Here is a 17,587-nt window from a genome sequence, read left to right on the forward strand (position 1 = left end):
GTTTGATAACGCTCATGCGAAGCGTCTTGGGATGTTTTACTATGTTAAAGGGGCTACATAAAGGCATGTTGTTGTTGTTGTAATGGAACGCAAGCTTCATAACTAGAGCGCTAGAATAGAAAGTGGAAGAAATTTTACCACAGCAATACAAAGCTCTGTAGCGTACTGTCTACCGTTCTGGGCACCACACCTCAGAAAAGATATTGGCCTTGGAAGAGTGCAACGTAAGTTTGCCAGAATGTTACCAGGACTCCAAGGGTTAGATTATGAGGAGAGATTACAGAAACAAAGATTGTATTCCCTAGAATATAGAAGGTTAAGGGGTGGCTTGATTGAGGTTTTTAGGATTTTGAAAGGAATTAGGGTAGAGAGAGAAAAATATTTTCTGCTGGAGGGGGAGTCTGGGACATCAGGAGAGAAGCTGGTTGATACTTCACGCAAAGGATGGTAGAAGTGTGATACTCACTCCCACAAAAAGCAGTAGTGGAAAGAGGGAGCCAAAGATTGGCAGCGGTTATGGTCTGAAATTGTTGAACTCGATGTTGAGTCCAGAAGACTGTAAAGTGCCTTAATGAAAGATGAGATGCTGTTCCTCGAGCTTGCGTTGAGCTTTGTTGGAACAGTGTAGGAGGCCGAGGACAGAGAGGTCAGAGTGGGAATGCAGTGGAGAATTAAAGTGACAGGCGACTGGAAGCTCAGGGTCACATTTGCGAACTGAACGAAAGTGCTCTGCAAAGCGGTCACTCAATCTACGCTTGATCTCCCCAATGTAGAGGAGACCACATCGTGAGCAGCGAATACAGAATACTAAATTGAAAGATGTACAAGTAAATCACTGTTTCACTTGGAAGGACTATTTGGGGCCCTGGATATTGGGAAGGGAGGAGGTAAAAGGGCAGGTGTTGCATCTCCTGCGCTTGCACAGAAAGGTGCCGTGGGAAGGGGAGGGGGTGCTCTGGGTAACTGCGGAATGGACCAGGATGTCGCGGAGGGAGCAGTCCCTTCAGAATGCTGAGAGGGGACGGGAAGTTGTGATTGGTGGTGGGATCGCGCTGGAGTTGGCGAAAATGGCGGAGGATGATCCGTCGAACATGGAGGCTGGTGGGGTGAAAGGTGAGGACAAGGGGAACCGTGTCATGGTTCTCAGAGAAAGGGGAAGGGGTGAGAGCAGAGATGCAGGAATTGGAATGAACACGGTCGAGGGCCATATTAACCACGGCGGAGGGAAATCCTCTGTTGAGGAAAAAGGAAGACATGTCAGAGGCACTCGTGTGAAAGGTGGCGTCGTCAGAGCAGATGCGATGGAGACGGAGAAACTGGGAGTCCTTACAGGATGCGGGGTGGGAGGAAGTGTAGTCCAGGTAGCTGTGGGAGTCAGTGGGCTTATAGTGGATACTGGTCAAAAGCCTATCCCCAGAGATGGAGACAGAGAAGTCGAGGAGGGGAAGGGAAGAGTCGGAGATGGACCATGTGACGGTGAGGGAAGGGTGGAAATTGGATGCAAAGTGAATGAAATTTTCAAGTTCAGGACGAGAGCAGGAAACGGCACCGATACAGTCATCAGTGTACCGGGAAAAGAGGTGAGGGAGGGGACCCGAGTAGGACTGGAACAAAGAAAGTTCCACATATCCCACGAAAAGGCAGGCATAGCTAGGACCCATGCGGGTTCGCACAGCAACACTTTAATTTGGAGGAAATGAATGGAGTTAAAGGAGAAGTTGTTCAATGTGAGAACAAGTTCAGCCAGGTGGAGGAGGGTGGAGGTGGATGGGGACTGTTTGGGCCTCTGCTCGAGGAAGAAGCGGAGCGCCCTCAGGCCATCCTGGTGGGGGATGGAAGTATAGAGGGATTGGACATCCAGTGAAAAGGAGACAATTGGGGCCGGGAAACTGGAACCTGTTAAAGTGACAGAGGGTGTCGGAGGAGTTGCGAATGTAGGTGGGAAGAGAATGGTCAAGGGGTGCAAAAATAGAGTAGAAATAGGAAGAAATAGGTTCTGTGGGGCAAGAACAGGCTGAAACCATGGGTCTACAGGGGCAGTCCTGTTTGTGGATCTTGGGAAGGAGGTAGAAGCGGGTTTTGCGGGGTTGGGGAACTATGAGGTTTGGTGGCTGTTGGGGGAAGATCTCCAGAGGAGATGAGGTCAGTGACAGTCTGGGAAATTATGGCTTGATGTTCAGTAGTGGGGTCAAGGGAGAGGTAGGAGGAGGTGTTACAGAGAGTTGGCGATTAGTTTCTGCAAGTTAGAGATTGGTTCGCCAAACAACCTTGATCAGTAGAAATTCACACAATCTTTTTTCAAGAAGTGGGCCTTCTGTTCATCCAGCTGCATGCTTACAATTCAAATTAGGAGTATCGCATTATTTCACTTCATACTTTAGACTCACTTGATGTAGCTATCATAGACTGATCACACTATTGATCATTTTTAACAGTGGCATCAGCAACTATGCAACAAAATTGGCAATGTTTTGGGGTCAAAAAAAAAATGCCATTTTGCTTTTGACCAAAACTTGTGGACATTTCAATTTGCTGTAAGAAAACTGTTAAGTATCATTTTAATGTGGATGTTATTTTTGAAAAACTGAAACCATATGGATCTCAACAGAATTTGTGAAATATACAATGGAAATTTAGTAGCTCAAGTTGCCACAGACTTTTCTGAGAGCTTATTCATTCATGGCTAGTTAATTGGCTGTCTGTATTTTAGTAATTGAACATTGCATTCAATTGGGAGAGAACCTCTCAGTTAGCAAGTGTACTCACCTATCACAGCACAGAATGACACTGAGACCAAAGTCAAGGCAGGGACATCCTTTAGCCATTTGAGGTTGTTCGCTTACAAGATGTATTTCTGAACAAATGCATAAATAATACTTTATAATTCATAAATAATACATAAATAATACTCACTGGTAGGTGTCCGTGGAGTTCTCGGAATATCTAATTCATTTTGCTGTTCGTTTCTTTCTACAACTGGCTCTTCCACTACACTTATGCTGTTACACTGCATAATATCCTGCAGCAAGTTGAAAATCTCTTCTGCTCGTGCACATTTGAAAGCAAAGATTCCTGAAGAACAGATAATGGACGTTAGTGATCTAATACATAATCAGCATAAGAGATTTTGAAATATCTATGACAAATGTAATGAATTAATACATACAATCAACATTCCCTCTAATTTGCGGTCTAAGTGCGCGGTCCCTTTACGTTTGTCACGTGGCCGCAAGCGCAGTATCTTAGAGCGGCGGCAGCTGGTGAGTGGCCTGTGCGCGACCACGCAGGGGGAACATTGTGTACAATGTTATATACTTTTTCATCAACACATTTTTGCAAGTTGAATAAAATTGAATTTTACAATTTACAAAATTTCTCCCCTCCCCGAGAGTATTGACTCCATACTGAGTTATGGCTCCAAGGGCTCTGCTGACCCTCCCGCATCGCACCCAAGTGGCCGTTATTCACTTGAGAATTGACGGTGAGTGCCAGCTGGCTATTCATCCTCTGGGGGCTTTATAGCCGAGCAGTATCATCACCCAACCGCCACACTGAAGCACTTCCAGCAGGGGTCACTAGATAGCAATAAGGAGCAGAAAAGCTGGATGATTTTTCACCTCTCCATCCCAGTGCCAGCAAGGCAAAGCCCTACAACCACCCAGCTGAGGATCAGATAACTTAGCACAGACCAGGGATCAAATCTCTGTTGTCCATATGGCTCAGCTATCTGCTGGATAAACAATGAACCACTGGCAGATCTTTTATTGATGCATTTAAAAATTAACATAAAACACATAACTAGGTCATAAGGAGCAATAGGTATTTGATAAACGTGCCACAATAATGGAAGGAGCAAAAAACCCCACCAATTTGTGATGGGCTGGTGGGGGGAGGGGAGGGGGAAGCGAGACAATGCTGTCTATACAGACAAACAACTCTCGCTGGCCCCAAAGAGATTACATAGTCAATGCAGGCAGTAATACCAGCTGTGTACCCAGTATTGAGCCTCTTTGCAATGAACAGCAGAGGGAGCTTGACTTACCACTACAAGTACAGACTGATAGATACCCAGTGACGTCCACCATTCCCAGCTTTTTGGTTTATTCTTCCATTGTAAGCATTAAGTTAGAGTCAACATTCTTGTTAATTTAAGTACTCGTTAAGCAGTTATTTTCTTTCTAAAAACTGAATCATGATCTTTTTGTGCAGTAAAAAAATCAATTCTGATAAATTGATGCCACGAAGACACCAATAAACATTTGAATTCATGCAAGACATTTCTTCATTGATTGCTATTAAATGGAAAACACATTATATTGCAATGCTTTTCCAAGTGGAAAATCAAATGATGAAAATCAAACATTGAAATACATATATAGGGCCCAAGTTTCCACAAGAAAAAAAACGGGCGCCCCTCCGAGCTGGGCGCCCGTTTTTCGCGCCTAAAACGGCGCCTAAAAAAATCCTCGGTATTCTCCACCTACTTACAGGTCCTGTGGCCCTCGGCGCAGCCAGCACAAGCTGTGGGGGGGGGGGCGGAGCCAGGTCCCGGCGCTGAAAACAGTGCCGGGACCTCTGCACATGCGCGCTACAGTCGGCACGCAAGTGCAGTAGCTCCAGGCGCCGAACTGTGTGGGAGGGGCCCGAAGCACGCAGCCCCTAGCCCTGACCCAATGGCCTCACTGGGTCTGCGTGAATGAGGCTCCTCCCACGGCCAGCTCCTGCTCCCCGCCCGACCAGACCCGACACTCGCTCCCCGCCCCCCCCCGACCAGACACCCGCTCCCCCACCCCCACGACCAGACACCCGCTCCCCCCACCCCCCCCGACCAGACACCCGCTCCACCCCCCCCACGACCAGACACCCGCTCCCCCCGACCCGCTCCCCCCCCCCACGACCAGACACCCGCTCCCCCCGACCCGCTCCCCCCCCCCGACCAGACACCCGCTCCCCCCGACCCGCTCCCCCCCCCGACCAGACACCCGCTCCCCCCCCCCACGACCAGACACCCGCTCCCCCCGACCCGCTCCCCCCCCCGACCAGACACCCGCTCCCCCCGACCCGCTCCCCCCCCCCGACCAGACACCCGCTCCCCCCGACCCGCTCCCCCCCCCGACCAGACACCCGCTCCCCCCCCCCACGACCAGACACCCGCTCCCCCCGACCCGCTCCCCCCCCCGACCAGACACCCGCTCCCCCACCCCCACGACCAGACACCCGCTCCCCCCCCCCACGACCAGACACCCGCTCCCCCCCCCGACCAGACACCCGCTCCCCCACCCCCACGACCAGACACCCGCTCCCCCCCCCCCCCACGACCAGACACCCGCTCCTCCCCCCCCCACGACCAGACACCCGCTCCCCCCCCCCGACCAGACACCCGCTCCCCCCCCCCACGACCAGACACCCGCTCCCCCCCCCCGACCAGAAACCCGCTCCCCCCCCCACGACCAGACACCCGCTCCCCCCCCCGACCCGACACTCGCTACCCACCCCCCACGACCCGACACCCGCTCGCTTCCCCCCCCCCCGACCCGAGACCAGCTCCCCCCCCCCCCCGACCCGAGACCTGCCCCCCCCCCCGACCCGACCCCCGACCCGCGCTACCCACCCCCCCCCGCCCCGACCCGACACCCGCTCTCCCCCGACCCGACACCCCTCGCCCCGACCCGAGACCCACTCCCCGTCCCCCCTCCCCGACTGACCCGACCCACGCTCCTGTTCCCCGACCCCCCCACCCCCCCTCTCTCTCTCCCTTCCCCCCCTCTCTCTCTCTCCCTTCCCCCCCCCTCTCTCTCTCCCTTCCCCCCCCCTCTCTCTCTCCCTTCCCCCCCCTCTCTCTCTCTCTCTCCCTTCCCCCCCCTCTCTCTCTCTCTCTCTCCCTTCCCCCCCCTCTCTCTCTCTCTCTCCCTTCCCCCTCCTCTCTCTCTCTCCTCCCCCTCCTCTCTCTCTCTCCCTTCCCCCTCCTCTCTCTCTCTCCCTTCCCCCTCCTCTCTCTCTCTCCCTTCCCCCTCATCTCTCTCTCTCCCTTCCCCCCCCTCTCTCTCTCTCTCTCCCTTCCCCCTCCTCTCTCTCTCTCTCCCTTCCCCCTCATCTCTCTCTCTCTCCCTTCCCCCTCATCTCTCTCTCTCCCTTCCCCCTCATCTCTCTCTCTCCCTTCCCCTCCCCTCTCTCTCTCCCTTCCCCCCCCTCTCTCTCTCTCCCTTCCCCCCCCTCTCTCTCTCTCTCTCTCCCTTCCCCCTCATCTCTCTCTCTCCCTTCCCCCCCCTCTCTCTCTCTCTCTCCCTTCCCCCTCCTCTCTCTCTCTCTCCCTTCCCCCCCCTCTCTCTCTCTCCCTTCCCCCCCTCTCTCTCTCTCCCTTCCCCCCCCTCTCTCTCTCTCCCTTCCCCCCCCCTCTCTCTCTCTCCCTTCCCCCCTCCCCTCCCCTCTCCCTCTCCCTCCCCCTCTCCCTCTCCCTTCCCCCCTCCCGCTCAGCGGCACGAACGGCTGCAGAATTCTCCCTGGCTGAAGCACTTTCACACAGGTAGGAAGATGGTTTATTTAATCTTTTCTTGGCTTATAAATGTTTATTCAGGTTGGATTTATTTGTATAATATTTGTAGAAGTATAAATAAGGATTTATTGTCGAATTTAATGAGTTCCCTCCCCCCCCCCCCCCACCTCGTTCTGGACGCCTAATTTGTAACCTGCGCCTGATTTTTTAATGTGTAGAACAGGTTTTTTCAGTTCTACAAAAATCTTCACTGGCTCCATTCTACTTTAGTTTGGAGTACATTTTCACTGTGGAAACTTTCAAATCAGCCGTCAGTAGCCGGACACGCCCCCTTTTGAAGAAAAAATTCTGTTCTAAACTAGAACTGTTCTACCTGACTAAAACGGCAGAAAAAAAAAAGTGGAGAATTGCGATTTCTAAAATAGTCCGTTCTCCACCAGTTGCTCCTAAAAATCAGGCGCGAATCATGTGGAAACTTGGGCCCATAGTCTTATTTCTCCGAAATGCCTCAAACTGCTTCACATATCATGAAATACTGTGAAGTACAATGATTGTTCATGACCGTGGCATTTTGAAAAGAGCAAAATCCCACAAACAATGGTAAAATTAATGACCAGTTAAAATGACTTTGGTGGCGTTGATGTAGGGAGGAATATTGGCCAGGGAACTGGAAGAACTCCCTACTCTTCTTTGAACAGTATCATGGGATATTTAATGAACTCCTGCGCCACCAAAATAGGCAGACAGGATCTTCATTGGAGTGTCATTTTAGATTGTGTGTTTTATTGAGGCTTAGACTAAGAATGATGACTGGGATGGTACCCTTGGTCCCACACCATTGGGCAAAAATTTCATTGGAACAGCGCCACCTGTTAGCGCCCGAGAGAGGTGCTAATGGGCCTCTAAGCGCTTACTGCACAGAGTGCCACACTGTCAGTACCTCCCGAGAACTTTAGTGGAGGTTTACCGGCGGCACTAACAGTTAGCGCTGTGCACTCTAGCGCCATCCACTTGGTGACGTAAATGCGCCCCGCTAGCGCCGTGGTCGTGAACTTCAATGGGTTCGCCTGCCTTGGTGCCTGGCGCTAATCACGACAGAGAAAGCAGACGTTCCCAAACCTCCTGGGGCAATACTGAAACAGATCAGCAGGTAGGTGGTTATAAAGTGCAATTTTTTCATTTACATTCACTTCAATTACAGTTGTTTAAGTTTGTCTGATGTTTAAGAGTGTTCAAATGCCCGCCCTTGCATTTATTTGTACTCGTCAGGTGATCCAGCCAACCTCCCCTTCAGGCGCTAGGATGCTAGTTTCTTAGTGCCACAACTTCATTAGCGCTCCCGCGATTGAACTTTAGCGCCCTAGGCGACTTCTCTCAGCGCTCCATTCCCCTCTTAGGGCACTAAAAATCAATATCCCAGTTGGAGCGGTAAATATCGCGTGACGCTAAAGTTAGCGACCAGGCAGTGTTACCACCTCAAACCGGGTTATAATCAATTTTTCCCCCATTCTGTTTTCAGGAGAATTATAAATAGAGAAAAAATATATTTTAACTCTGCATGAAATTATTTGAAACTTTTTATTTGGAGCTCCCTTGATGGTTAAAAGTAATTGTAATTACATAGCAATGTTCACACCAAAATATCTTAAGCTGCTCACAAAATGAATAAAATTGAGTGAGTAGCTGAACTATACAGATCAGGAAGGTCATTGGCCTGTGCTGAGCTCGCTGATTTTAATGGAGCACTACAATTGGCCGCCGCACTCCTGGTTTGGGAGAAGGGGATTACAGGGAACAATAAAGAGTTCCTGCTTCTGATCATTATCCAGTGGCCCCTTACTGGAAGTGCATCTATGCAGATGTAGGACATGCTCTGTATAACTCTTCTGTGACAAAGAAAATGCATTAGATACCTAAGTCTATACATTAAATTACTATTCCATTGCAAATGGTTACTGTGCTGAATTGAACGCTTTCATTTTAAAAAGCAAATGAAATAAAAATCTCCCTTACTGTCCTGAAGGCGTTGATTGCTTTTTGGTGTATTAGTCTATGGGTTTGCTTGCTTTCCACTACCCCACCCAAACGGCTATTATTTAAGTGTAACAATCAGGCTATCGAAACAGGGGGGTGGGGGGAGGGGCGGGGGGGGGGGGTGCTCCACTGTGGTGCCCCCTATGGTTGAATAGCCTGCAGACATATATTGTCAAGGCTCACACATGAATAAAGGCTACTTGAGTAAAAGCCAGCAACAACCATTGAAATTTATATCAGCAAGGAATCAACATCTCTCGGAATGGAAGCAAAATTTGATGAGAAAAGCAAAATCGTTCTATTGGTGTTGGGACCCATACTGTTTCTAGTTAACATAAATGACTTGGATACAGAAACTCAATGCAACGTGGTCAAATCGCAGATGATACCGATGAAAAATGCAAAAAGGGACAGGTAAATTGGAAGAGGCAAAATGAGTTGGATAAAATGAAAGTGGGCAGAGCAGTGGCAGATGAAATTTTATGTAGACAAGTCTAAAGCACTGCACATGGGGAAGAATACATTTGTGACGCATCTACTCGATGAATAGTGCTGAAATCGCCAAGGATGACGGCAAACGAGACCACGTCATCTTAGTGGACTCTTCACTCAGCATGTCCAACTATTATAGAACAGCAATCAACAAAGCCAAGAGAATGTTGAACAGTAGAATGCAAGTAAGAGAAAATAACGAGCAAGCTTTGCACTGTGGGTACTGCTTCCATTTCTAGTCACCAAGACTAAAGGGAGAGATTCACGTGCTGGAGACAGTGTAGAGTGAAGCCATTAGACTGATCCCTAATGTCAAAGGTCTGAGGTATGAGAAAAGACTGGAGAAACGCTTCAGCCTAGAAAAGAGACATCTGAGAGGTTATCTTAGAGATATTCAAGAAAATGGAAAGGGTAAATCTAGAATATTACTTTAAATTAAATTGCAATGGAAGGACAAGGGAATACAGGTTCCAATCTGGTAAAACATACATTTAGGACTGATGTGAGGAAATACTTCACATGAAGAGTTCTCAGTGTACAGAATAGACTTTCAATTATATGATGAAATGGGGGAATTTTAGGACCTTTCTGGATGGATGAATTAAGCTGATCCATAATTATCTTGTGAAAAACGAAATAACAACTACATGCATTTATATAGCACCCTTAACATTAGATAAGTGTCCAAAAACGAAGTACAGCATCGAGAACACCGGAAATGGAAAATAAATCTCTGGTGAAACCATAAGTTGGACCATAAGAACTTGATTAACTAGTGAACTGTGGTTACAAATTGTAATTACTGATGAATAATGCATTTCAGAATTACTAAATACATAGGAACAGCTCCATAAAATCAAATGAATTTAAAACAAGACCATCTCTCAAAGCAAGCTTTTGAACACAAATGCTAACAAAGAGAAATCTTTCAAAACTGGATTCTGCGAAATCCAGTTAAATAAGTGACAGACATACCTTGTCCAGTTTGACATCTCCGGCCACTTTCAAAAGAGAAGAGGTTAGAATCGTAGCCGTAACGACGCAGGCAAAGGTAGGGCCATTTCACAGCATCTCTCTTTCGTGTATGTAAGATCAATTCTGTATCTGTAAGTTCCATTATACCAGAACCCAGCTCATTACCATCATCATCCACATTAATCACCTGGGGAAAAAATAGACTTTAAATCTTAGCATTCTCAGAATTAGGCACCCCTTGCACAATAAAAAAACAATGTTCCAACACATCAACTATCAGTGTCAATCGGATTTCTATGGAAATAAGTAAGTCATAAATTTGGGCCATCTATAATGCTCTACTAATGGAAAAACGGTTGTCTTCATCCAAAAATATACATGACGTGGTTTCTGGATTTCCAGTAACTTGGGCAATGCTATACTGCTAAAATCAAGCACCCCTTAGAAACCTGTGAAATATAGGTTAAGTTTAAAATCCTAGATATCCTGATTATGGTTGTAGAAATTTTGTATCAATCATTCTCAACTTGACCAGAAAGCAGAGAACAAAGTATAAAAAATAAACTTCAATTTAAAAATAAATCACAACTACTCACATTTATAAAACACATTTAATGCAGAACCATGCCCCAAATTGCTTATTTGGTCAAACACTGATCGAATCAGTAAAATGTTGTGCGAATAACTGCTACTGGAGTACTGCGTGCAGTTTTGGTCACCTTACTTAAGGATGGATATTCTAGCTTTGGAGGGGGTATAGAGACGATTCATTAGGCTGATTCCAGAGATGAGGGGGTTACCGTATGATGATAGATTGAGTAGACTGGGTCTTTACTCGTTGGAGTTCAGAAGGATGAGGGGTGATCTTATAGAAACATTTAAAATAATGAAAGGGATAGACAAGATAGGGGCAGAGAGGTTGTTTCCACTGGTCGGGGAGACTAAAACTAGGGGGCACAGCCTCAAAATACGGGGGAGCCAATTTAAAACCGAGTTGAGAAGGAATTTCTTCTCCCAGAGGGTTGTGAATCTGTGGAATTCTCTGCCCAAGGAAGTAGTTGAGGATAGCTCATTGAATGTATTCAAGTCACAGATAGATAGATTTTTAACCAATAAGGGAATTAAGGGTTACGGGGAGCGGGCGGGTAAGTGGAGCTGAGTCCACAGCCAGATCAGCCATGATCTTGTTGAATGGCGGAGCAGGCTCGAGGGGCTAGATGGCCTACTCCTGTTCCTAATTCTTATGTTCTTATGTAAGGTTCACACAGAGCAGAGTTGACATGGATAAATCATCAGTTTACAATGTTTTAATATTTCTGCCAAATAGCTTGTTTTTAACTGTAGTGAGCATCATGATAGTTCTTTAAATGCTGATCAGTGCTTGGATTTTGTTAAAGTAAATATATTGTTTCTGATACTGTCAACAGTGATCATTCCTGATGATTTCAATTCAAAGTTTTCCAGTCACAAATTTCATAATCTCCCAAATTCTTTTCAGAAACATTGAAATATTTTATTACATTACTACATTGCTTCCTCAAAGCATTTGCTATTTTCCCAAGTAACATTATCTATATATTTTCACAGACACACTTTAGCCCACTACATATTGTAACCAATACTGAAGTCTCCAATTTTGTTTTTTTTCTTTTAAGTCTTTTATTTAAATTTTCATTTTGCTCCAGCATTTGCAAGAACTTTCCTGCTGCAGTATTTCAGGTCATACAAGTCTGCTTACTGTTAAGAGCTTGCTAAAAATAAATTCAGCAGTTCCACTTCTGAGATCAAGCAGATTTTAAACAGTAAATGAGATCATGAACGAAGCCACAGGGCAAACAGATGTTGAAGCAAGCAAGCCAATATATATATTCCTTTCTGACGAAAGATCGTTGACCTGAAATGTTAACTCTGTTTTTCTATCTCCACAGATACTGCCTGACCTGCTGAGTATTTCCAGCATTTACTGTTTTTATTATACATTTCTTTTTTCCTTGAGAATAGGTCATACAGCCACTCGAGCCTGCTCCGCCATTCAATAAGATTGTCTCTGACCTTCTACCTCAACGCTACTCCCCTGCCCTATCCTCATAGCCTTAGTGCCCAAAAATCTATACATCTCAGTCTTCAATATACTCAACAGTTAAGCATCCACAGCCCTCTGGGGTAGAGAATTCCAAAGATTCACAATGCTCTGGATGAAGAAATTTATCCTCGTAGTCCTAAATGGCTTACCCCTTATCCTGAGTCTACGATCTCTAGTACTAGGCTCTCCATCCAGGAGAAACAGACACTCAACATCTTTCCCTTTCAAGCCCTCTAACTGGAATAGGATCACCTATCAGACAACAAACTTTTTCTTGTATCCTGCAACAGAAGAGGAGCCTCTTAGACATAAGACTAGTATTCAAGTCCTGGTTGCAGTCGTAAAATTAATCTGGGCAAATTGGTGCTGGTGCTAATACTATTAATCAAATTCAACAAGCACAAATAATAGTGTGATTACATAATTAATAGTTTTATGACATTTTACAAATACTAGAGAGGAGCAATACTTTTCATTTTGTTTTACATACATTGTACAACCCTAGTACTAGTAACAAATTAACATTTTATTGAATTTCCATTACACATTTTACAGATTTTAATAACCATACTCCCTAGAGAAGCTTTAATAACATATTTTACACTTGAATCTGCAGTGATCAGTCACAGGTTCTTGAAAAATCACAGTAGAGCACTTAATGTGCAATTCTATTTGTCTTACTCCATTTTCTGGTAGAGCTTTCAAACTAGATACATATTCTCGCATATAACGAGAGTTGGACTTGCCTATAAGGTGACCCATCAAAATTCCACGTCCACCACAAACACAAAATCCACAACCCTCATATAAGACAACCTTTGAACTGTGATGGACAGAAAATACATGCTAGACATCACACTCAACTTTCTGTAGCACACTTTTTAAAAAAAAGAGAAATGAAGGAACTCCCCAATAACATGGATCAGTGCTTGGATGTCTCATTTGTATGAATTCACCCAGTGTTTATTTAACTGCAGTAGCCTCTTAATTGACCACGGTATGAAACCAGTGTTTACTTAACAGCAATTAGATACTATAGTCTTAAAGGGAAACACCTAGATTTTATATGGTATCAGCTGATCATCCACAGTGTTTCTCGCAGTAAGTCAGGATTCTAAAGTGTGATGGAAGCAAGTATGCCACATACAAGAAATACATGCTGTATACAAGATTCATGGAAGTTGGAGAACTGACCACTTTCCAATACAGGTTGAACCTCCCTCATCCAGAACTCCCTTATCCGGAACCACCCCTCGTCCAGAACCATTCCTGGCCACCGGTTGGGACATGCGCAGAACTCCGACATGAACAATTTGAAGTCCTTCCTTGCTGCCGACTCCCGCAATCACTGGCCTGACCCCATGATCCACCTCCCCCCCGCCCCCGCCCCACCGCCCCCATGATCCACCTCCACCTCCCCCCCCCATGATCCACCTCCACCTCCGCCTCCCCATGATCCACCTCCGCCTCCCCATGATCCACCTCCGCCTCCCCATGATCCACCTCCCCTCCCCCCCACCCCGCCATGATCCACCTCCCCCGCCCCACCGCCCCCATGATCCACCTCCCCTCCCCCCCCACCCCATGATCCACCTCCCCCCCACCCCATGATCCACCTCCCCTCCCCCCCCCGCCATGATCCACCTCCCCTCCCCTCCCACCCCCCAATGATCCACCTCCCCCCCAACCCCAATCCACCTTCCCTCCCCACCCCCCAATGATCCATTCCCCCTCCCACCCCCCAATGATCCACCTCCCCCCCCCACCCCATGATCCACCTCTCCCCCCTATGATCTACCTCCCACCCCCCTATGATCCACCTTCCCCCTCCCATGATCTCTCTGTCCCAAGGCAGCCAGCCCAGATAGTCCCTGTACCATCCAATTTAACGTGACCACCCCTCGTCCGGAAAATCCCTTATCCAGAACAGGCCAGGTCCTGAGGGTTCTGGATAAGGGAGGTTCAACCTGTACAGCACTATAAACTTCGGAAAGTTGAAGACAGAAAATCTGGATTTGAGCTTCATCTAAAAAATTGCAGTAAATCTCAGTGTTGAGTGCTTCCAGAGAGCATTGCTTTTAACTGCAATCTGAACTTCAGCTTACTGACTATTTAACAGCATTTACATTTGCTTTTACTACTTGAGGTAATGTTACTTTAGCAAAACAAAATGTAAAGGAGGGTTCAAAGGTACTACACTCAAGGCATTGGCATCTACTGTTAAATGTTCCACGTACCAACTTATTTCACTGTCATTTTTGAAACTTTATTTTTAAATACTGAAAATGTAAAAATTCTTCCTTGGAATTTTGTTCATTTCAAAATCTCTCATTTCAGGGCCTGCTTAATGAAGTACGCCTAATGCATTGCCTGAAAGGGTAGTGGGAGCAGATTCAACAGTAACATTCAGAAGAGAATTGAATAAATACTTGAAAGGAAAAGTTTACAGGGCTACGGGGAAAAAGCAGGGAAGTGGGATTAATTGGATAGCTCTACCAAAGAGTCAGCACTGGCACGATGGGCTGAATGGCCTCCTTCTGTGCTGTATCATTCTATGATTCTATGATCAGCCATTCTCTACGGAAATGCATGAACTGAGAATCATAATACAATGTACTTAGAATTAATTGATCATTTCCATGTTTTGATATGATGACATACCACCAAGTGGGCCTGAGGCATTGGAAGCCAGAATGTGGCTTGAGGTCCCTGTATGTTCAGCAGAGGTATGAGGCGTTGGAGATGAGAGCGGAGCTGCAGGCCTGGAGAAACAGGAGAACTGCGGCAAAGATTTACCTGCAACTAGAGTCAGGCAGCCATGTGTGTGAGCAGGATGCGACAAGAATTGTTTTAACAATGGGCCCAGAAGTAAGAAGCACCAGGATTGGGCTGAGAGTCAGGATTAGCCAAGAAGAATAGGAGCAAAACCCAGAAAATATAAAATGTAAAAAAAAGTCACCTAATCCTAACCCTAAACTTTAATATTTAAAAAGTGAAAAAAATATAACACTCAGGGCAAATTGGGCTCTTCAGACAAAAGATGGAGCTCTACATAAGCTATGGAAAAATTCCACAGCAAAGTGGTGGTGTAACAGTCTAGTGTTACAGATAACTGATAAAGTAAAATGAAAAGTCCTATCAGAGATGAAGGGAAGGGGGTTAGAGGGGGTGGGGGGGAGAAAGAGAGAAAGAGAGGGATTAGCTCCCCTTCCCTTCACCAGCCCTAGAGTATAACTTCAGTGCTGTTGGAGTGGGGGCAGGTGGAAGGAGGTGCAAGCAAGAGGTTTCAGTTTGCCCAGGGAAACTTTGAGAGTGGGATATTGGGATGGGGGTTCATCTTAAAAGGACAGAAGTGCCATTAAGATATCTCAGTGAGTCCTCTGGAGGAGGGAATGAGCAAATGATAACAAGATGCAAATTCAGCTGATGGGGGATGTCATGTATTTCCCCATCTTGCAATGACTATATGTAACTGTAACTCATGCATACTGTACCTGTACCCTTGTAATGCACACCCTGACCACAGAGAGTGAGCTCCTCACCTGGGCTTCCAAGTATAAAAGGGGAGGTCCCACCCAGGATCAGCACTCTTCAGTCCTGGGAATAAAGTGAAGGTCACAGAGTGACCGTGTCTGATATATCCATGCCTCGTGTGAGTTTGTAACAAGGTGCAGAGACACAACAGGGGGGGTGGGGGAGGTTGGCGAGGCAGGCCACCATTGAGCAAGTAAATTACTTCAGCAAAGTTTCGAGGGAAGGGTCCAAGGAGTAAAGCTACGATTCAACAATGATCCAGACTTTACTGGCAGGCAGCTGGGAATAGGACAGCAGGAAGCGAGATGTAGTTATGGATCCAAAGCCAATCGAGAATCAGGGGACATCTTTACACATAGAGTAATTCAATTACTTTGACTGCATAGAGCATCACTGTTCATTTCATTTATATGGAAATGCACCATGCAGGGAAAACCTGAACCTGAAGCAGTGAGGGTAACTAATAGCATGCAAATTGAAAAGTACAGTTTTCCATTCTTTGATTGATAGTCACATAATGTTGGTTGAGCAGTACTGTACTTAATGGGTCAAACTATTCCAGGTGTAGTCCCTAGACCACACCTGGAGTACTGCATACAGTTTTGGTCTCCTTATTTGAGGATATACTTGCACTGGAGGCAGTTCAGAGAAGATTCACTCGGTTGATTCCAGAGATGAAAGGGTTGATTTATGAAGAAAGGTTGAGCAGGTTGGGCCTATACTCATTGGAGTTTAGAAGAATGAGAGGTGATCTTATTGAAACGTATGATTCTGAGGCGGCTTGCCAGGGTATTTTTCCCCTCATGGGGGAATCTAGAACTAGGGGGCATAGTTTCAGAATAAGGGGTCGCCCATTTAAAACAGAAATGCGGAGGAATTTCTTCTCAGAGGATTGTGAATCTTTGGAATTCTCTACCCCAGAGAGCTGTGGAGGCTGGGTCTTTGAATATATTTAATGTGGAGATAGACAGATTTTTGAATGATAAAGGAGTCAAGGGTTATGGGGACCGGGGTGGGGAAGTGGAGTTGAGGCCAGGATCAGATCAGCCATGATCTTATTGAATGGCGGAGCAGACTCGAGGGGCCAAATGGCCTACTCCTGCTCCTATTTCTTATGTTCTTAAAAATGGGACCCACACACCACCATCTTTGGCGCAATATCATCATCATCATAGGCAGTCCCTCGGAATCGAGGAGATTTGCTTCCACTCTAAAAATGAGTCCTTAGGTGGCTGAACAGTCCAATACGAGAACCACAGTCCCTGTCACAGGTGGGACAGATAGTTGTTGAGGGAAAGGGTGGGTGGGACTGGTTTGCCGCACGCTCTTGCCGCTGCCTGCGCTTGATTTCTGCATGCTCTCGGCGATGAAACTCTAGTTGCTCAGCACCCTCCCGGATGCACTCCCAATGGAATGCTGTAGCCACTCACCATTTTTAATATACAATAGATATTTTGTCCTTATAAAGCAGCATCATGTCTGACTTAGTGAGCAGCATCATAGAGTATATCTGAATAATGCAATATGTACCCATTTACTAGTGGTGTATATAGTATTGTGATGCTCAACTTCACAACTTCAGCCTCAACAATGGTTCGTAAATCTTAATACAAATTTACAGGGATGAAAAAAATCAGACATTCCAAATACATATGAGTTCATTCCAGAGAGAGAGAGAGCCATAAAGGTCACTAAACTTAAAAACTCATTACCTTAAATTTTGTTTGATGGTCATCTGGGACAGTGTCTTTATCTGGACAGCTACAACAGCTACCCATGACTTCTTCAGAAGACCGCCTGATCTCTAAAATAAAAACAACATTTAATGATGACAAATATTATCCAGTCAGGAAAAAGTGTTTTCAGTTTACATGGCTTTCATTTTATGGGAAAACATCAGGGAATAGTCACAAATGAAAAAGAAAAAAATACTGTCAACCTTACCCTAGGGGCTTTTTGAAGTTTAACTCTGTATT

The 17,587-nt window shown here is 46.2% G+C and overlaps 1 protein-coding gene across 5 annotated transcripts in view; it reads right to left on the reverse strand.

The window, feature by feature from the left end:
- frs2a (fibroblast growth factor receptor substrate 2a) overlaps window positions 1–17,587 on the reverse strand; it is a 107,759-nt gene that overhangs the window by 11,305 nt on the left and 78,867 nt on the right. For 3 of the 5 annotated variants that reach the window (XM_070900222.1, XM_070900223.1, XM_070900220.1), the window contains 3 exons: window positions 17,324–17,415; window positions 9,995–10,181; window positions 2,914–3,072 (listed from right to left, as the gene is read on the reverse strand). In XM_070900222.1, the coding sequence (XP_070756323.1) occupies window positions 2,914–3,072; window positions 9,995–10,181; window positions 17,324–17,389 (412 nt within the window). In that variant the 5' untranslated portion in view covers window positions 17,390–17,415. Of the gene's footprint in view, window positions 1–2,913; window positions 3,073–9,994; window positions 10,182–12,226; window positions 12,317–17,323; window positions 17,416–17,587 lie in introns of those variants that run through there. The other 2 variants (XM_070900221.1, XM_070900224.1) reach the window with 2 other exon arrangements.

Source organism: Pristiophorus japonicus, chromosome 15, assembly GCF_044704955.1.
Source record: "Pristiophorus japonicus isolate sPriJap1 chromosome 15, sPriJap1.hap1, whole genome shotgun sequence".
In the NCBI taxonomy this organism is placed as follows: domain Eukaryota; kingdom Metazoa; phylum Chordata; class Chondrichthyes; family Pristiophoridae; genus Pristiophorus; species Pristiophorus japonicus.